General features: G+C 39.2%; 1 protein-coding gene across 1 annotated transcript in view; it reads right to left on the reverse strand.

The window, feature by feature from the left end:
• CLASP1 (cytoplasmic linker associated protein 1) overlaps nucleotides 1–22083 on the reverse strand; it is a 168384-nt gene that overhangs the window by 39940 nt on the left and 106361 nt on the right. Inside the window, exons 23-31 of the mRNA XM_054278250.1 lie at nucleotides 19440–19547; nucleotides 15864–15926; nucleotides 11874–11977; nucleotides 8245–8489; nucleotides 4588–4651; nucleotides 3260–3262; nucleotides 2859–3022; nucleotides 1896–1974; nucleotides 1474–1617 (exon numbers count right to left, since the gene is read on the reverse strand). Coding sequence (XP_054134225.1) covers nucleotides 1474–1617; nucleotides 1896–1974; nucleotides 2859–3022; nucleotides 3260–3262; nucleotides 4588–4651; nucleotides 8245–8489; nucleotides 11874–11977; nucleotides 15864–15926; nucleotides 19440–19547 — 974 coding nt within the window. The remainder of the gene's footprint in view (nucleotides 1–1473; nucleotides 1618–1895; nucleotides 1975–2858; nucleotides 3023–3259; nucleotides 3263–4587; nucleotides 4652–8244; nucleotides 8490–11873; nucleotides 11978–15863; nucleotides 15927–19439; nucleotides 19548–22083) is intronic.

Raw genomic sequence — 22083 nt, forward strand, 5'->3', positions numbered from 1 at the left:
TTTGCTGCAAGTTTTGCCAGAGCTGTGCAAGCCATTGGAACAGACAGAAGGATGGACACCACACAGTGAGCACCTGTCCCCCCCAGCCCACAGGGAACAGCAAACACCCAATTTTCCAGCTGCAGCAGATACTCTCTGCTTCCCTTTGCACGCAGCAATGATGACCCCTAATGGTGGAATGTTTCTCCTGCTGAGCAATATGAAGAGATTTTGCTTTTCAATGCATATTTCCACGTAAAATAATTACAAGTTCCCCTGAGAGCCCAGCAGCCAAATAAACTGATTGAGATTCACCTAAACTGTAACACAGAAGCAGCTGCTTTGCCTGATCAATTCTTTCTGACTTTGGACATGGAAATATTAAAATGCAAATCCATATTCCAGATGTAAGTCCAGAATTTAAAGTATCCCTTTTTTCCTGAGGGAGACTGTCTTACAGAAGCAAGTTTCAGTTACAGTGCTGTGAATAATCCCTACTGGAAGTCTTCAGAAAAGAGGTTATTCCTTTTTCCCCCAGAACCAATCATCTGCATGTGAGCAAGCAAACAGCACATGCCCAAACAGCTTCTTTGAAGCCTTCCTTCAGCTGCTGGATAATGCTGCACACATGTGTGTGGCAGCACATTTGATACCCAGCAGATTCTTTTAATCAGAATCAAATAAAAGTAATTTTATTATTTCCAAAGTTACAAAATTGCATGCTATTCTAGTATTAAGTCAACATTATATGTGCCTATAATGTAAAGTTCTCATACATTTTTTACATTTTGGAGTTAATAAAATTTGGCTGGGATTTTTAAATCTAAGTTCATCTCAAAGCCTTTAACTCCTACTGGAAATAGAAGGTAATTTTAAATTGTGTTACAGATGCCAGCTCCATAAAACTAACTCTTGCTTTTCTCTTGGGAGAGATGAGTATCACTAGCTGTCCCATTTTAGCTTGCCTGACACTTGCATGGAGAGAAGATAAAGAACAAGGTAACTATTACCCAGGCCTGACCTAATTGTGTCAGTTTTTTCCAGGTAGAGATAAACACACAGCACTTAAAAGAGAAGGGCTGAGAGCCCCTGGCAGCTTACTGATTTGTTTACTTTCTTTTAACAACATTATAACACTGAAGTTGTGCTAGCTTCCAGTCTACAAAGCACAAAGCCTTCACCTAAACAAAACACAAACCTAAAGATATTTCCAGAATGCTCAAGAAAAAGCACATTTTCAAACCATGATCTCTTTTTGTATGGTAATAGTAGTTAAAGTCACACAAGTAAAAAAATATATAAAGACATGCTTTGGAATTGTGTGTGGACTGAATTGACAGTTTTGTTTGGACAGTAAGGTGTGTAAAATCAGGGCTTTTTAAAGTTTGAATATGATTACTGAATTTTTCATTACCTTTATGACAGGTTTGTTTAGTTTTTTTCTCCTTCCTGAAGAGCAACAATCCCTACAATTACTTCATCATCCTGGCTTACCTTTCTCACATCTGAGCTCTTTGGTTCTGTAGTCCAAGTAATAATTCTAGATACAGCAAGTCTTGTCTCACTGGAATTCACAAAGTCTGTTGGATCCATCTGTCTTGCCAAGGACTCAATGTACTTCAGGATAGCAACTTTGACCTGAGAAATGCAAAGGGATTTGTGAAGCTCAGGAGCTGGCAAAGATGCATTTTTTCCATAGGAACAGATCCCACTACAGATTGACAAGACAAGACTTGCATCACATGGTGAGGAGGAAGCATTCCTGGCACGTGTCTCCAAGTTGCCAATTCAGTCTCTATATCATGCCCATAATACCATAATTGCCTTCTCATGAGTTCTATGCTTTATGGCATGCTTGACATGACAAGCTAAGACAAACACATTGATGCTTTAGTGAAATGGCTTTTGATACTGACCTTCAGGTTTGGTGTCTGGGTCTGATCTACAATAAACCTCATCAAAATGTTAAATTGCTGATCAAATGGAAAAGAATCCCTGTCCAAAGGAAACAAAAGCAAAGATGTAATGCAACATTAATGAAATTAACTAATACCTCAAAGCTTACATTGGAGATTTCAACACACTTATCTTCTTGGTAACTTTACCATCAATAAGAAAACCTCTAAGTTTAAGGATTAGCTAGTTATTGACACAATACTGGAGCAAACTGCTAAATCAGCATCTTTGCACACTGTTGCTCTACTGTCTGTACACTTCTGTTGGCATGCCTGTCCGTTTCATTTCAGACTCTGCTTTGTTCCCTTATCTCTAGAAGCAGCTTGGTTTATCTTGTCCTTAGGGTTCATACCTGGTTTTGATCTGTCTTCTCTTTTTTCCCCACTATTTTCTCCTAGATTATGACTACTTTTTCTTTTCTTTTTAACTATCCTATTTCTAGAATGAGCTCAACTTTACTGTAATAGTGTCCTGGGCTGGACATCCTTTGCAAAGGACATGGGGTACAGAATTGGTGTGAGCACTGCATTAGTATTCAAGATCTTATCCTGACCTGTTATTTGTGTTTGAACAACATGAAAGAGATGCTGAACTTTGTGGTAAAGCACCATTCATATTCTGAATACTGCATTTTTTTTTGGGGTGCCTGACGATCAAAAAAACCTGATATCTGAGCATACACCCCACAAACCCCTAAAATTAATCCATTATATGTTTTGAAATTTATGCTTTAAAGTTATTTATTTAGAAGAGAGACTTTTTAATTCAATACTTGAAACACTGTGACATAACTTTTTTTCTCCTTTATTCTGATATTCATCAAGATTGAGCCCTCAAAATACACAGCACTGCTGGATTTTTAAAATCACACCCTCCTGTAATCCCAAAAAACCTCAGCAACATTTGCCATCTGAGTACTGTACCTGGTGACATCCAGAGCTTTTTGAACCTTTGCCTGCACAGACCCCAACAAATCTGCTCCCATTTTCTTTAGCAACTGGGTCAGGAGAACAAAAAGCCAATCCTGCAAGTCGTCTTTATGAATGATGATGAAATCAACCAGGGTTTCCAGAAACATGCTGAAGACCTATAAACAAAACAAGTGTCAGAAAAAGAAATGCAGTTCTTAAAATAAAAATATTCAAAGGGGAAGGGGGTTTACAGTCTGAGTTTCAGGATGATTTTGTTATAAGAGTTTCATGAATGAATGATTTTAGTGACTACATTGCTCTGGGAAAAAAATCAGACAAGACATGTCTAAAATGTGTTGTATTAAAATACCACATGTAACAAATGAAGGAAGGAAGGGGTAGGAAACACTTACTCTCTGTTGGGAATTCCACGGCAAAGCAGGCCATGCAACAAAACAAACCACTCGTTAGCACACAGAGTGATCAAGGATGCAGTTTCTCAACAGATAAAAGACACAGTCATTCAAAGTTTACATTGTCTTAAAACACAATCTCTTATTATATACCTTGGATCAGATTCAGTCTCATCAGTCAAGAAAGTAACATATGTTTATATGCAGTTATATGAACAAAGTTAATGTGTTTAACACCTTAACTAATGAGTTTGTATCAGTAATTCTACCAAAGCAGTGAAGATGACAGATCACTGCTGCCATAAAGGATATACTTGAGCCCAGTGTGCAATAAACTTCCACCTTACTCAGAAACTGGAATTATTTTGCAAACAAATAATTACACCTTTGCCCCTTCTACTACACAAACCTTGGGGAAGCAAAGCATTAAGAACTTACAGGTAGGTACTACAAGCTTGGTGACACCTGTGGGACAGCTGGCCCACAGCAGAATTAAGGCCAAAAATGCACATTTTGAGCAGGACCTGTGACAGGCTACTCTGCCTGCCCATGGAATTTCCACTCAACAATCATTTATTAAAACTGGTTTGCCAAGAGGTCTTGAAGTACAAAGATTTATACAACTTATTCTTTCTCAAATTGCCTGTAACCCAGCTGCTGATGTTTTTACACAGCCATACTGGTTTTCCTCAACTAGCTCAAAACTCAAAAAAGGGCATGAAATTCCCTTTTCCTTTCTCCCTGCTCCTCCTTAGCTGTCCATAGAAATCCACTAGTCTTGAACATGACTATGGGTGCTACATCCCCATTCTGTGGCCCACTTCTTAAAAAATGTCTGTAAATTCATGCCACAGCCTTTAACTTCCAAGGTCAGTGATTTAAGGAAGGCAAAGTAGCTGTATTAAAGACCTTGATTATGAGAATCAAAATAGTATCTTGGTGAGACACCTGCTCCCAGGTGTTCACAACACACAAACACAGCGGCTGTGATGTGGCTGACGATCCCTCAAGGACCACTCTTCCCTGTGTCTCACCAGAAATACACCCTAGAGAAGTGCAAATGCAACTGAACTCCTGGCTCCAGGAGGCGACCTCTGAAAGGCACCAGGCTGCTCCTCAGGCAGCATGGAGTAACCAGCTCCTAGCAACATAAAAGAGACTGAGACACACCCCCTCTTTGTAAAACAAATGCAAACCAAGGAAAATTTTAAATGCCGGTTTTCCCCAGCAGATGGCAGGGGTAGAAATACAAACCACTCATCTTGGAACAGTGCCAAATGTGCACACACAGTATTGTAGGAGAGCAAGCCAAGGTTTTGTGATCTTACCTTGCTGTGAGGGTCAGCAAACATGCGAGTAAATATTTCACACAGCCTTTTTAACTCCACTCGGCTAAAATACATAAATAAAACACAACATTAATGCCAACGTTTTAGTTGCAGCAAAGAAAATAAAAAGCAGCTAATAAATATTAACAGCTAAAAGATCTAACCTTCTTTCTTTAAATGTTACTTCGGTCACACTTCTGAAAACTTGGTATATCTAGGCAAAGCCTTTACTGGCACTTCAGTTTAACTGCTGGGATCATAATTTTTACATTAAGAATCTAAGAAACAGTTATTTTTTTAAATCTTAAACCAGACAATTTTATTTTCTGCTGGTTTTATTTTCTTTTATATTCTGAATTACAGAAGATAACTTAAAATGTGCATGTTTGCGATGCACTCAGTTTCTGTCTGGGTCAAGGTTGCTGAATCATTGAATTGTGCATTTTTGTCACCCTAAACATAGGTTTTTCAAGTCTCCTTTGTGTCAAGGATTTCAAATTTTCAAGTAAAATCAGAGCTTTCTGGTTATATACTAATCATATCTTTTGGGTTAAATTCCCAGTTGCTTCAGTAGTATCAGTCTAGAATCACACATTATTAACAGATCAGAATTGAATCCAAAGTCTGACAGCAGACACATTGAGGAGCCAAACATATAGAAATGGAAGAGACATTAACAAATGGCCAACTATTAAATCAGAAGATAATTACATCAAGGAACAATCTAACTTCCTACTTGTAAGAGATTATTAGCTACTCAGTAGTGCTCTTTTTATGGCAGGGGGGAAAAAAATGATGCATGAGATACTGAGTTGGAGTCAAATGCAGAACTCTTTGGTGCCAAAGCTCTTATCTGCAATGTATTGAGAAGTCTTAGCTTTCCTGCAAAGCAAACTGGCAAAAAGGACAGAAGCTCTTCTTGTTTATGGTGCAAATGAAACCAGAGCAAGGCAGTTAGGTTACATTTCCTGCATACTTATGGATGTGAACAGACATTTTTCACCATTACAATAAAACCAGAGCTACTAGTGAAATGAACACTCACTGCTCAGAGAAGAGTTACTGAAGATTTTGACTACAGGGAATGTATTTCCAGACCAACATTAATTCTACAATCCATCAACTTCCCTCTTTCTAAAAATAATCTTTGAACAGGCCAGAATAAGGGAGTACTCTACGGATACTTTATGTTGGATTGCGTCTAAGAAACACAGGACTTTTTTTCCCCCAATAAATCTATGCATGAAAGGCTGATTAAATTTTAAAAGGGCACAAAACCAATGGGTTTAAGAGTCTGGTAGAGAGGGAAAAGTCTTTGTAACAACATCACAGTAAGCTGTCAGCTTAATTCAGGGTGAGGCTGCACAGGCTCAAAATGACTACAGCACTCTCCTGACATCATGCAGATTGCAGGACTCTGAATGAACCCCTGTTTATTACTCTAATGAATTTTCTTTCTGGACAAAGGTTATATAAAGTCAGCAAGTACATGCATGTCTGTTTCTAAAAGCTCACAGACCCAAGGTAACAATGCAAGCACTAAACTGCAACAGGCAGTGGAAGAACATTTCCTTAAGGGACTCGTTTGCCTTGTTTTATTTAGAAGACCTTATGGGGAGCCCTTAAAAAAGTAGGCCACATAAAGCTCTATAAAAAAAAGAGGATGGGTAAGTGCCATTCCACTTTGCATGCACATCTCTGGCTATGCAAATCCCAGCTAACACAGGATCAGCCATCTTTCAGTTCAGAATACTAAAGAAAACCCAACCACATCATCACCTCTTATTAACATGTTTCACCACAACAGAAGGCATCAGGTTTAATTACAAGACAGACTTGCCCTTTGGACTAATGACCTTGATGATGTTCTCAAGATGCCGTGGGAACAAGCAGGATGATAAAATCTAATCATTAGAACAGGCACCAGATCAACTCTGAACCAAGGAGGAAGCAGATCAAAAGAAAACCAAAATGGAATACAGAGAACTAATCACAGTATCAAATTTAAAAAATAACTGCACAGAGGTGTAGTTTCTGGGACAGATTTAATAATTATTCAGGATCAAAGCTAAGACAACTTGCTAGCTTGAGGGACTGGTGACAGCACAGTTCAAAAACTACAACCAGCAGGGCTGAAATCAAGAGTTTAATTCCACCAGTATTTCTGCAAAGATCTACTGACCTGGATAAACAGCCCATCACCAAAACTTCTCAGAGCTTCCTCCCTTGCAACTATCCCCAGCAGCACTCCAAACCTTGCTTACAATCCTTACACACTTTTGTGGCAAAATAAAATCTCACCCAACTTTTTCATAAAAGTAATGAGGTGCCACAGTTTTTCCAGACAGTTTTTCTCTTTTTTTAAAGAGAAAGAAAAAAGACAGCATACATGATGGAAGTATCTTTTAAGAGACTCAGAAATAGACCACATCAAAAAGCATCTCTGATCTAGAGACTAGCTATCCATTTTAAAAACTTGTAGCACTTCCCATTTAAGGCCTGAATTACATCACATGAAGTGCTAGAATATTTTTATAATGGCAAGAAACGAACTTTTTCAGGCCAGCCCTCAGCACACTTTTATTTGGACTGTTAACATGAACCATCAAACTCTTTTCAGCCAGTGTGAAGCCCTTTTAAAATAGAAACAATTGCACAAACCCAAGTAGGGAGGCTCTAAACAACTACTTATAAACTTGGCTATAACTTAAGTACACATGATTCATAGCAGAAAAATAAAATTGTCATTCACAACTATTTGTGAATGTTACCTTCAAAGAAGCCAAGAGATAAACAGCTTGTTTCAAACACTTTCTCCATAAACTAAGGGTGAAATGTCTATGGCCTGAGAGCCAGTTGTCCAGTTAATGTGGCCTGTGGCCACAGGGAGTTTCCCAATGACTACTGGATAATTCTGAGACCTACTGGGTAATTCTAAAACCTCTTTAAAGGCGTGATGTGCCAAAGGTGTTGGAAGGGGTTATGTGGTTCTCAGCAAGGGAAAAAGGTCTCCCTCTCCTATGATATGCAGTTTCAGAGCTGGTACACATACTCCACAGCCCTAAGAAACTTCCCTCTACAGTACACACTACGCCATTTATAAGATACAAGTTTCTGATATAAAATTTTTCAAGAAATACAAACAGGATCTATAATTCCACCTAACACAGCCTTCACAGAGTCAGAGTACAGCCAGTGCCAGCACTGTCTGATCTCAGCTTTGAAACACACACCCCAAGTCATTTTAGATTAAGTGCAATGTTTGCTTCACCAACTAAATTGCCATGGGAAAAATACTGAAGGTTCAAACAGGCTAATGTAAAAATGGCACAACCCTTGGAGTATGTTTACAACAGCACCACTGTGGGAAATCTCACTGTGCGACAACAACACCTATCACTGGAGGTCTTCGTGAGACAAATGAAGGCTGAGAGAAGACAGTGTGCTTACCTGAGCCCTTTCTACACTACTGCCACCAATTATACTGATTACAACGCAGAAACCTTTCCAAAAGTTAACTGCAATCCCACATTGTGGAGACAAAGCCTTCACAGCCATGGAAGACACTACCTGCCTCCATAAGGCAGGTACACAATACTGCCTTCTGGCTGTAGCCATCCCTAATGAATTACTGACACCAGAAATCTATGAAGTCACCTCAGTGTCCGCTGGCTCTTCAGCAGATTCTGAAGGCCTATGAGCCCCTCTTTCCTTTCAGACCAGTTGGAGCTGGCACAGTGGTTGAGGACCTCAGCCACGTCCTCGGTCTGGCGCAGGTAGTGCGGAATGCCCCCGTTCCTGGAGCCGTAGGAGCGCTCCGAGCAGGCGCTGGAGGCGTCGCTGTTGGCATCGTCATCCGAGTACATCCCATAGGGCTCATACCTCCTCCTCACTGGCTTCTTCTGGAAAAGGGGAAACTCAGAGTTATCAACTTATTTATAGTTACATCGATACCAAAAGCAAAACATTCTATTTGCAATCACTAAAAAGGAGATTAGTGCTACTGTGATAGTGACTGAAGTGTTTTAAAGAGGTCACCATGCATTGCCTGCTTACCTCTCACAGCAGTGCAAGACAGAGCCCACTGATATCAGTGAGACTGAGTGACTCAGGGGAAGAGAGCCTGCCTACCGCAGCATGAAAATGATGTATTTATGCCCAGTAGAATTAAGTTACTGGCAATGAAATTAAATACAATACATGTTCTATTGGCAATAATGGTTAGTTCCATTGTTGCAGATACTAGGACGATGCAACCTCTACTTTAAAAAAAATTAAGGAAGAAATAGCTAAAAGAATCTGTGCTGACATGCCCAGTCTCTTTGATATCAATACTGAAGTGACTCTAGAAATGCTCTGGATATGGCAATTTCTCTGTTAGTCTGGGTTAGGACTCTTTCCAGAGGCTACTAAGGGAGTTGAGTACTCAAATCCCACTCATTTCCATAGCATGGCATTAGAGGATCTAATTCCCTTAGGTACATCTTTGACTGCCTTGATCCTTACAGAAATAGTAGCATAATTGGCAGCAAAAAAACCTCTTAAAAAAACCTTAAAAGAACAGGGTTGACAAGATAATGTATGAAAAAATAAATATGTATATTCTAAAGTGTTTGCTACAGAATTCCTTCCAGTGTCCAGTCCTGCAGGTCTTGGACTTGTGAAGCCAGCAGAGTTTTGCTTTCACTAGGACTGGAGGACTGAAGCATAGAAATTAACTCACATGCAGTATCATGGGCGTTAGCAACAGGGCGGGGAGAGTTGGAAAGTAGAAATAAAAAGTCAAGAAAGCACTAGTACCTTGCTCCTGGAGTCTCCTAACAGCTGTAGGCAGGAAAATATTGAAGGGTGGGAAAAAGCATAGAGAATTATGTCAGAAGCTTATGTAGGGTTTGTTTTTGCAACAAAAACGTATAGCAAATGTGTCTTAGCAAATTAAAAAAAAATACAGTTTTTGCAAAATAAAAGTGGGTATAATAATGCCTGACTTTATCTCCTAACTGTTGCACTACTCATACTGGCTACAATCTCCCTTAGGAATCTTGGAAGTGAGAATATCTGTTAAAAACTTTTTTAGGAACAGACCTATACTCAGCACCTCTTTTCTTACTTTTAGGAAATCTACAATGAAAGACGCCAGATATTTTGGTAGTGATTTATCTTTCCCCACATATTACTAGCAGCATTTCATTTTAGAGTCTTGCAGAGAAATCCTGATGTGAGAAGTCGCTATCTACAGTACAGCACACTTAATAAACTTCACTAGCCAAGTTCTCTTTCAACCCCCAGTTCTTACACCACACTGTTTTGAAGATTAGCTTCTTTTAAGACCCCCTGGTTGGCACCACTGGCTTAAAGGCCTTACTTAACAGCAAAGTTTCCATCGCCCTTTGAGCTCTTCTGACAGACCCAAGCACTGATTCCCAGTATTGACACTGTGGGTTTAGGCCAAGTCCAGCTCAAACAGAAGTAGTGGATCCAACTGCAATTGTACAGAGGGAGTAGAGGTCACAGAATGACCTACCATGTTTTGTTTCAATTGAGGATTTGGCTGAAGCCATCTTTGGAGAAGCTCTTTTCATTTCTTACTACATGGAAAAGACAACTCTCTGAAAACAAGGTTACTGTGTAAAAGCTGGCATCACAACACTCTCTCAAAAGGAGCCTGCACAGGCTTTGTAAGTTGCCTGTTGTCAGAAGGCAATGAAGAGAAAACTGGGGTGGTAGGAAAGAAGGGATTAACAAGATTGTGTTGCATCTCCTGAAGCTGTACAAATTCAGATTGATCAACCAAGTCAGCAGCACCAGCTAGTTTCCAGCTAGACTTAAGTATTTCCCTTTTAAAGTGTTCAGCCCTTCAAAATTTTAACATTTCAGTTTAATATTACTTAACATCAAAGCTGGAATATTAAAAAGAGCACTCTAAGTCTTGCTGAAGATTAAGTCACACCCAAAGAAATCTCAGGGCTCAGCAGTCAATTGAAATACTGTGAGACTCTCCTCCCTTAAGAGACCTGTATTCAGCAGCTGCTCACATGCAGGGATAAAGGCTGATTTCATTTACACAGGCAAACCACTGTCTGTAATTATGTCCTGAACTGCTCTGGTAGCAAATTTGAGGTGCTGAGAGCAGAAATGGGCTCACAAGCTGTTACATTTGGTGATGAAAATGCTCACTAGTGATTCAACCCACAAAATGCAACAGTCCCATCCATTATACACTGCTCTACCTTTGTTCACAAATACTTTGTTTTAAAAGATAAATTTTGTAAAAAGGGCCATTTTTCTCTAAGTACTCTAATAGGTGCCATGAGCTGGGTGATAATTAGACACAAAAAGGAAAATGTTATCCCTCCTTGAGGAAAGTGGACTAGGAAATGGACAAAGGCCATCTACCAAAAACACTGGCAGCATGGTTCATCTTCCTTAAAGTGCATCTGAGACAGATTCTGAGAGGTTTGTTTCAAGATACATCAGGAAATCCTTCCCTCTTTCAGGTCTACAGCTGGAGAGGACCAATGGATACCCATCTAGCACTGTACAGTAATTTCTCCTGCCTCTACACATCCTCACTCCCCTAAATATTCAAGGTACATACACAAAGGCTTATCATGTGCCTTCTGAAAAGCAGAAGACACTTTCTGGGTTCTATCCAAGAGATACCATAGTATCTCTTAGATACAATAAGATTATACAGGAGAACATAATTTTTTAAAATGACATAAAATTTACTAGGAAAAGCAGTGAATGTTTGAAAGTATTAGCAGCAAACCAGACAAATACAATTCAACTTACACCATAACAGCATGAGATGGTACAGATTCCATGCAAGCCAAGCTATGAGCTCTCTGTGTATCTACCCAGGTGCAAATAACACAGGGCAGAAACTTGTTCTTGCTAAAACCTGATCAGGAATTGACACTAACAGAGAATGCTGTTTTTCTGACAAAATCTTCATGCAGGTAATAGGACTGATGGAAATCTCTGACCCCACGAGTGCTGTCATCCTCTGACAGCCAAGTGAAAGGCAAACAGCTGATTCAACCCATCCTGCAGCTGCAGCACCAACCCACAGCACTATCTGACAACAGCTGCAGAGAAGTGACACAGAATCAAGAAAAACATTCTGCTGCCAGTATTCCCAAAGTCAAACCAGCAAAAGGTAACTCTATAGCATCAGACACTGGCACGATCAGGATAAAGCTATTTAGAAAGAGGAGAACATACGTACAGGTAACTTTAAGCCACTTTCCGGAGTTGGAAGCATTTTGTATTTTCCCTCTTACCAGTGCATCAGCCACAGCAGCCTCCAGATCAGTGCTGGTGCTCAGGACTCGCATGGCATTCACAGAAGCAGGCATCCTGCCTGGCTGTCCGAGCCCAAACCGGTCTGCACAAAAGACAACAGTGAAAGGGATTGTTAAATGAATTCACATCCATTTGGAATCCTAATCAGGTGCCCCAGTAGTTCTCCCCAAGGACTCTGGGAACTCACAGTGCTTTTCCATTAAATGCCCTTTTACCCAGAGCTCCACAGAGTCTGCCACTAGGGTAAGAAATAAACTATTGCTTGTTGGGCGTTGGAGGCAATTTTGGATCCTCAGGGCAATTTTTCATTTATTTATTTTAAGCTGGGAAGCTGGGTATCTATTTTCTGTTTCTTTTTACTCAGTCGTCTCAAAGGTTTATTTTAATGTCAGAGGCAGACAGGCCCATCCCAATCTGGCACTCTCAAAAATCAAGAGAGTTTCTCATTAACTTCAGAGAGACAGAACCATGCCCAGCGTCAGAACATGTAAATACTCAAGCACTCATCTATCCTGCAGCCTTTTCTCTCAGGCAAGGATGTGAGACTAGCAGCATCAGATTAGTCTATTTTATGTCTCAAGGCTTGATTAACCAGTAGAATATACCCCTACTCCTTCACAGTATAAAAATTAAGTTAACAACTCACTTGTGAAGTGACTCCAATTTCTGGTTCTCTTGAGAAAAGTTTAAATTCCAGAGCTCTATATCAAAACTGGTTTTGAGCAGACAATATAATCTTTTTTCCCTTTGAATTTGATGGCAAAGCTCTAAATGGCATCCAAAGCAATGGCTTTGACTCTAAAATGCCATTTACACTCCTAACATTAATTAGTTTACTATCATTTGCCCAGTTTCCCAAAAAAGTTATTGAAATTAGGTTTTTTTTCACAAAGCCAAATTCAGAAAGGTCCACCAGCAGAGCTATGACAGAATCAGTAACTTAAGTATCACAGGCCAGGTTCAGGCAGCTGAGTCCTTCTAGAGGGGGCAGATCAGGTACCAAATACTGGGACCCTGGCTCCGCTCCATAAGCAGAAAGATTGGTTATGACATTCCAAGTTTTTCTTTCTGTGTGGGCTGTTGTTTGCTCATGCAGGACTCAGACTATCCCTCCTGGAACACATGTTACACCTCTGTCCCTGTAACCACACATGCCAACAGGAGTTTTGCCAGCAAATTCAGTGGTGCATGGATCAAGCTGCAGGAACCCATTTGAGAGACCTTCAGCTGATCCACATCAAGCAGCAGGAGAGTGGGGCCAAGTCACACAGGTCTTTTAATACTTCATCTATAATTAATTTAACAGTGGAAAAATACTGCTTATCAAACTGCTGAACCATATTGTGGAATTGCTCAAAACTGAGGCCAAACATGGTATTCAGCAGCTTAATGTGATTTTTTGGGAAAACACTGCATACCAAAAATTTCATTGCTTTCTCTTTTATGAACCTACTGCACTGAAATATCTTTTAGGGATTAGCTTACACTGACACGCATAATTTATATCAGAGATTGAAGCTGGCCAGTTCTACTGTCCTAATTACAAAGCTTTATTTGAGATTAAGCTACTGTGGGGAAATAGGGAAGACTTTTAAAGTCCAAAGTATTTTGAAAAGAAAAAAACCCTGCAAACTAATATTTATTTCAAACAGAAGTGATACCTATCAAAATTTGTTGTTTCTTAGAGTTACATACCCAGACAAGACATTTCTGATTTACAACAAAGGCACATTTTCTACAAAACACATTACAAGGGGAAAAAAAAAAAGAAACAAAGTTCTTAGAACTACTGCCAAAAAGTAATCAAATCATGACATTTCACAAAGAAATAAAAGTTGTATGTGTTATTACTATCCCCTTTTTTAATGCACTTTGGTCAAAGAATAATTTCAAATATGAAGATGAAACAGTGCTTTATTCCTAAAATGGAAAAGTCTGTGCACACTTAACAGAAGCACAGAGATGATAATGCAGTAGGTCTGACTGAAACTAAAGCCACCACTAGAGAGATATATACACTATAAAGTTGTACAAAGGACAAGGATTTTCCTAAGTATAAATGAGATCTGGTACAGTACAAGGCCTGTAACTGTTGAGGTAAGTTCTGGACTTGGTTTTATATTTAAATCCAAACCAATTACATTACTCAAGTGTTACTGAGATCAAAATTTGGCTTTAACTTTTGAAACTATATAGCATGAAAAATACCACTGTCATTTGTTTTTGAATAAATTTAGTGTTACATTAGAAAAGGGAAGATAGTTGGTTGGGTTTTTTTTTAAAATGAAGAACAAAATGACAAAGTAATTCAATTGTAGATCAGTTTAAATACCCAGCATAAAGAAACAAAATTGAGCTTTTTTAACAATTAAGTACAGTGTGGCATGCTGGCTTCTATCTCCATGGCTATGAGGAATCTTCTGAACTACTTTGTTCAGTGATTTTTGAATTTACAACACCCAAGTTACTCCAGGTTTCTCCCCAAGCCACTGCTGTCATCCTGGAGTGCTGAAATAAGACCACAGGAGAGACCTCAATGTATCTCTGATGTGGGGCTGGGAACACACCTGGCTCCAGTAATAACCAGCACAGCCAAGCCCAAGGTTACTGGGCAAGAAATCTGCAGATTATCCTCTGGCCACATTCCCTCGTCTCCCTGGCTAGATTCATTCATTACATTTGTTACAAACTTGGTGAAAATTTGAAACCACCATTATTAACCCTATTTTGCCATTTTTTAGACTATTTTGGCCTTCTGTAGCACACAGGTAACCATACAGAATTTGATTATGCATTGTACCAAACCACAGTAGCCAAACATGAAGTGACTATTACAGGAAGTCAAAAGCAAACAAAGCTTAAATCTGTATTACATCTGAGCTATTTTAAATATTTTTAATTATTTTTATTAAATACAAATTTAAATTGCTATCTGAAAAATGCCACTCAAATCAGCTTGCATCACTTCTGTTGAGTAACATGATAAGGGAAATGTTTTGAGAGTTTTAATTAAGTGATAGCCATTTAACTAGACTCATGAGAAACAGAGTATTTTTCACTCCCTATCTGAAGGGTGTTAATTAAAAAACTTTCATTATAACAAATTCCTTATAAGATTTTAGCCTCCAAGAAAACATTGAACCCCTCATCTTCTACATTATCTTTGTCCCCACAATTAAGTCTCTGTTGTACCGAAGCTAACAGCCCTCATTCAATTATTTTTAAGATTCCCAGTAAAATATCCTTATTTAAAAGGAATTACAGGTTCTCCATAACTGCAAATCCAGTACAGGGGTGGGAGAGAAGTAACTGGAATCTGCAGATTTTTCTCATTACATGAAGCCAACAGTCACATTATGCAAAACCCAGTGAAATTAAGGGATTTTTTTTCTTTCAAAAGCTCCCATGTACTTTGGCAAGGCCTTGAGAATTATATGAAGGATGGATCAGCATGTGTTATGCTCCGAAGTTCATTCTGAAAGCTCATCAGGTGCTTAATTTTTGCTGCTCTTGTGTATTCTGGAGGGGATCCCACAAAGAACTTTCATTAATAGAGACAGGAGCCCAGAATATTTGTTATAAATGGGATAAAACCCATTGGGATCCTGTCCTAGGCACTGAAAAGTGCTACACTGCTAAAGAGGGAAAAGAATCTGCAAGTACTCTGCATCAGTCAGGATTTAGCCCATGCTGCACAACTGATCCAATTTACAGGAGAATTGAGAAAGCCCTGGATCACCCTTTGTTTAAACACTGTTCACAATGTTCCTAAAATGCACAAAATTAAAAACATCCAATAAATGAAACTCAAAACAAAAAGCCACGTTGAACAAAAGCAGAACAGAAAGCCCGGCAGCGGTGAGAAGCACATGCCAAGTGCTGGCTGACGCACACGATGGCAAATGTTAAGATGGTGTAAAACAAGACTACGATTAAGAAGCGGATTCATGCAGTTAGCGCTTGTTCACCTGACTGCCCAACAGAATCAGCAGTGGAGAGAGCACTAGTGGACCTGGAATGACGTCGAGAAGCTGCAAGTAGAAGGAATGGCAACACCCACAGGATTAACACACATTGAACCCGAGACAGAAAATGCCACAATCCAAAGGGGATGCGTGTGAGCGCCACCGGCAGAGGCGTTTCACGGTGACGGGGAATGGCGCTGCGCGTGGAACAGCGGAACAGCGACAGTGCGAGCCCCACCTCCGCCTGCAGCTCCCCCCTTCCCCATGGCCATTAACACAATGCATGACAGAGCTCATTTGGAACAGTCCCAAACTGGGTGCAGCTCAGCAACAACACCCCGATGCACATCGGTCACGTTCCAGACCTGCAGGTCTGGCGGGCGGCCGTCACGAGAACGTGGAGCACGGAACTACAGAGAAGGGTTTAGATGTGTCTGATCTAAACCCCAAAGTGAAGCCATGAGGAATGGTGACGAATTGTGCTTGCAGGTATTTTTCCACAACATTCTAGCCTATGCATAATAAAATCAACGTTAACAAAGAGGATGTGTAACCACATAAGTAGGAAGAGTCATACAGGGAGGTCACCAACCACTGCACAGGTCCTCGGGCTGGTTTCTTTTCCAGGTAAACACACGTACACACATATTCAGGTGTTGCTACTTCCAAAGGTCCCTTGCTTTTAACAAATTTTGCATACATGTTTCTTGAACCTCAGTATGTACATGCAGAGCTAAGGAGAATATGCACATCACACACCCATCCAGAACGACACATGTATACAAATTGTTAAAAGCAATGGAGTGCGCACAGTAGCAGAGGAGCTCAAGCCAAATATAGCTCCCACTTCAATTCCCAGTTGTTAGCAGCACATCAATCACAAAAAGCCTTTGAAGAGGTTTTCAGTTCTTGGCTTCAGCATACAAGTGAGTTCTTTATGAAAGCAAATGAAGAATGGGCCCAGCCATTCCCAAATTACAGAAATTTTGTCTTTCTAAAGAAGTTTTCCCTACGTCTAGCAATGACATGCTCACCAGCTCAAAGCAACTGACCCAAGAAACCAATTGTTCATTTAAGCAATTCATCACCACAGACTCACTGAAGGCCTTGCTGCTTTAACATCATAACTAGTACTGTCAAGAAACTGAAAAAATAAAGCAGAATCACCTTACAATACAAATAGGCTTTGTCAGTTATGTCCGTAAGTGTGCAGCAGAAAATTCTAAGTGTTCTGTTTAAGGCAAAGCATTCATAAACACAAATACTAATATAATGAAATAGGAATCAGCAACGTGAGAAAAATAAAATTTGGGGTTTCTCTGACTCTGAGAGCTTCACTAAAAGTTATATGTAATGTGGCCTTTGGCCATGGAGAACATATGCATTTATTCAAGAGAATTATCCCACGGATATCATAAGTAAACTCATGGAAGTTTTGCATGATCAGTGCAGGATTATGGACCGAACCTCACAATTAAGGTTCATTGCTTTCCCCCAAGCCATCCACTGTGCCCCTGTGGACACCACTGCAAGATCAAGGCCCAGGGAAAAACAAGAATAACAAAAAAATTTAAAAAACCTACATCTCTGCAAGGAGGCTGACTGTTTTTACTAACTTAGGAAGTAGGACTCATGATACACAGACATGTATGCCTGCACTGCAGCCCCAAAACAACAGGATGCCAGTGCTGACATTGACCATAATGCCACTAAATACAACAATCTTGTCATTTCCATTTAGTTACTCTAAATATGATTCACAAATATACAAGTTAATCTTTATAAGCAAAACCAGACTATGAACAGCAGGGTTATATTACCTTTGCATTATTGCAAGATTAACTGGGTTCTAAAAATACTGTAAGAGAACCACACTGTTTTGGCTTAAACTGACATATATAAATTTCTTTGAGATGAATTACACACCACATAATTAACAAATTCATGAACATATTTGATTTTAAAGCATTTCAATGAAAACACAAGAAAAGGTAATAAGGTAACAACTACATTGTTTTTTTGTTGTTACATTGATATTTCCTCCCCATGTAATGTTTATGGCCTAATAACATGTATTTCTAGAAATGCATTACTCTTCAGGTAATTAAAAATCATGAACTAAAATGAGATTATGCTTTCCTCACAATAAAACAGTATAACACACATCTGTAACTGACTGTACACTTATAGTCAGAGTAAGAGTCAGATTCAGCCCTGGTAGAAGTCCAAAGCTCACACCAACTGTGGTTCTGATACACTGCATTTGCTTTTCAGAACAAGGGCTCAAGGCAGTATTTCAATGACTGTATTTTCAATAAAATAAACAAAACACAGCACAGTGACATACAACACTGACAAATTAATACTGAAATTCAGCCTACTTATACATTTTGGCTGGAGGAAAAAAGCTTCATTCAAAATTAAAGCTAGGCAGGTTAACTATAAAAATAAGCTACAGTTATGGATCTACTGCCTTTTTCTAGATCTGGTATGAAATCAGCCTCATTTAATCAATAAAATGTTCATTTATTTATGTTAAAGAGCTATGAACCAAGTTATGAGTGCAAAGTTGAACTCCTTCCATTTCTCAGCAGAAGCTGAGATAATAATGTAAAACAGATTATTTTATAGCTCAATATAATGAAGTCATTGAACCCAAAAGCTTCTCCAATATTAAAACTTATGATCTCTTCCATTTACACATTACATCATATAACTGTATTTTGTCACTATGTGCAAAATAGATACTGTAACACCATTCTTCATTGAATTACTACATAAATGAAGAGAGCCTGGAGATTACTGTATTTCATGTCTGAGATGACAAGTTTTGATACAAGAAGTAATGTATTGGGTTGAACATATGATATGGCATTTGATCAGAAACATTAACTATCTTGCTGTATTCAGCATTGTGCAGAAAAATTCCTGCATATGGTAAGTGTAATAAGATTTTCTATTTGTACTGTACACTTTAACTGCAGTTTCATGATGCTCCTTTAAAATCTCAGTCTTTTCTTGGTTTTACACTGCCTGACAAAGCTTCCTACAGCATGTAAAACTTAACTGATGATTGACTATCCTGTAAAACCTCTACAAAGAGAGAGCTGCTATCTCCACTGGAGGATTCAGGATAGAAATTATATACTGTAACTGTACCTAGCTGTAAGAAAATCCAATCATGAATAATTGAGTCACTCAACAACAGGCTACAATGCTACAAAAACTACTTCAGTGTGACCTAGAAAATCCAGGCTTGCCCTCCCATAGATTTCCATCAGTGTTATTAAGCGAAGCACAGCAGCCCAATAGAAGCTGATTCAATCAAACTAAAAATTGCAAAAGTTCAAACTAAGCTATTTCCCTGCTAACAGTGAAGTGCTGAGAATCAGAATTGAAGCATGCAGAAGAAAACAGAGAAGAGGGAAAAAAAACGGGGTTGGAAATGGGGAGTGTCAGGAATCCAGAGGACAGAAAAGAGCTCATTCCACCTAGCAGTGTCTTGAAAGGGTAATCACAACAAGGGAAAAAGGAAAAAAAATATTGACCCTTAAAGCTCCAATGCCTATATGTACTCACCAAGTGGAGGGAAGCCCCGAGCAGGGCTTGTATCTCGACTGCTCTCACGGCTGGTATCACGACTGCACCCCTGACTCATGCTGGGTCGGGGGATGCGACTGCTCCGTGCTAGCATGCAGCATGGAGAGTTTCAGAGAAGGTGAACAAGTTTAATGAGGACAGAAAGCTCAAAGTCAAGTCACAGTTCTGTTAGTTATGGTAATTATTACATTAGTAATTACAATTTGTAGCTGCCTGCTCAGGCTCTTTACAAACCAACTACCTTACATGCTGAGCTGTGTTTGTGATGTGAAATTTCAGCAGCCTTAATGTCTGGCTGACAGTCTGCTTTTTTCTTAAGCAATCCAAGTTTTGTTATTCAAGTAGAGCAGGAATCTTCAATCATTTAGGGAAGCTCTACTGTTGCAAAACAGATGAGGCTGAAAGAAACCCTTCTGGAATATTTCTTCCTTAATTTTAAAATAAACACCCTTCTGGAATAAATGAGCAGAGAAAAATTTCTTTAAGGAATACCAATACGATGTTTTTACATAGATTTGCCTTTCACAGGGAGAGTTTTTTTGAACAAATATCCTAAGGAAAAAAAAGGTGTACTGTACAGACTTGCAGACATATCTTTCTCTAATGAAAGATACTGGGGAAAAAATATTTAGAACCTGAATACCTGAAAGACAGGTTAAAAAGTGATTTGAATTTGAAGAGAGTGGTAGCTTCAGATATTTAACAGAAGCTAACTTCTGCTCCTCAGACATTTCTAGAAGTTTATCTTTATGATTTTATATGCACACAGTTTGAGGCTTATGCACACTTCAGGGGAGCTTTAAACTATATTCCTTACTTGTACAAAACCCTACATGCTTGCATATGTTTGAGACCCTGAATGTTTCAAAAATGCTTGCAGAAAGTTATTTAGTAAGATTTATGCCTGATGAAGAATACAATATTTTCTTAGAGCAAAACCCAGCAGTTAATTGTCAGAAGAATTTAATGACAAGAGGGATTTCCCTTGCTGTTTTAAAAAGGCAGTAGCATATTTCAAGTGTTCAGGAACCTCCACAGAGGAATTTTCTCAGGCACAGAGTAAAGCCTAATCTGCCAGCTTTGGTGACAACACAGCAGAGGTACATATGCATGAACATGAGGGTGCTAACACTTTGTACCCTCATTTTTATAAAAATTATGTCATTTGCATGCTTCAGAATATATATATATATTCTTAAAAATCTCTATTGGTTTGTACACAGAATTTAAATGCCTAGACTCAAGCTGAAGTTCCTCTACAGTGCTTCAGAGCTCTCACATCCTTGAAGCATCCTTCAAGCAAAACAGTACAGAACAAAATAGAAACCTTCATATTTAGGTTTTAAAATTCAAATAGAGTCTTCTGCCAGATTCTTGCTTTGTCAAATCCCTCCCAGTTTTGCAAAACCAAGTTCATATCTCTGCGATGAATTAATGGTTCTGATGGTTGACCTCTGATGTCAGACAACGTGAGATGAGCTATGAACCAAGCTGATTAGATCACCACAATGTCTAATGATAGTGACTTAGATGGTCTTACAATAAGTAAAACAGACTAAATTATAAGAGCTGGATGAAATTAGGGTTCATGAGTACAATAATCCCATCTAAGATGTACAAGGGGAAAAGCTGACAAGTGAACTACAGGTAAGAGTAACACTAAAGTTCTCCACACAAATACTTGGTTTGAAATTGCAGACTCTCTAGAAGCAACCTTCTCATTCTTGGGTCTCATGCTTAGATGTAAATAATGGCAGCCTTCACATCAAGTTTGCACAAGCAGTCATTTCTCTTAAACAGAGAAGATCTGCCCATCTTTTCTATAATACAACCGTACTAAAAACAGTAAAGTCTCTTTAGAGAGGGAGAGATACGAATGCTTACAAAAATTTTGGATGCACACAACAAATTCTCCTTCCATACCAGCTAACAGCAGCAGCATGAATATGAGGGAAATGCACTTTAATTGCATTGTCCTACACTAGTAGGACAATGCTACAGATGAAGCATAATACTGACTACACAAACAGAATAACCAAAGCCAAACACTGCGTACTTCAGGATTAATGGTCAAATAAAAGGATTGCATGTTGCTGGATACAAAAGAAAATTACGGGAAAAAAAAAAAGGATTGAAAAAAACTGAAGGATGAGTCTGCTGTGGACTCCCAGGCACCTGCCTCACATTTTCATCACCATGTTGTGTAAAGAAGATTTTGTATTAGCTACTCAGACTATTTCCTTTAGACACTGCCAGCAGTAAAGGCCAGCAGTGTTGTCACTCAGCTAAGTCTCTGACACTGTCACAGCCTGTCTCTGCAGTGCAGGGAGCAAAAGCAAAGAAGACTGAGCAAGTCTCAGTTGGAGAATTCTCAATCCCCAAAAGCTGGACAGAAATCAAGGGAATGAGTAGCAAAATGGATTAAGAAGAGTAGGCAGCATGAAAGCACACAGTGTGTCCACAGCCAGCTCTGCTGTGAGAAAGTCTAGGACAGGACAAGGATGGGTTGTTTCCAATAATATTCCAACTTTGTAATGTGTACTGTTACCAATTTCACCTGGAAAGTCAGAGCACTTAGACATGGCTCCCACCATTATTAAAACACACTATCCAGCAGTCTTAT

This window comes from Melozone crissalis, unplaced genomic scaffold (assembly GCF_028551555.1).
Source record: "Melozone crissalis strain CALT ecotype California unplaced genomic scaffold, PUWL_Pcris_2 ptg000023l_1, whole genome shotgun sequence".
Classification (NCBI taxonomy): Eukaryota; Metazoa; Chordata; class Aves; order Passeriformes; family Passerellidae; genus Melozone; species Melozone crissalis.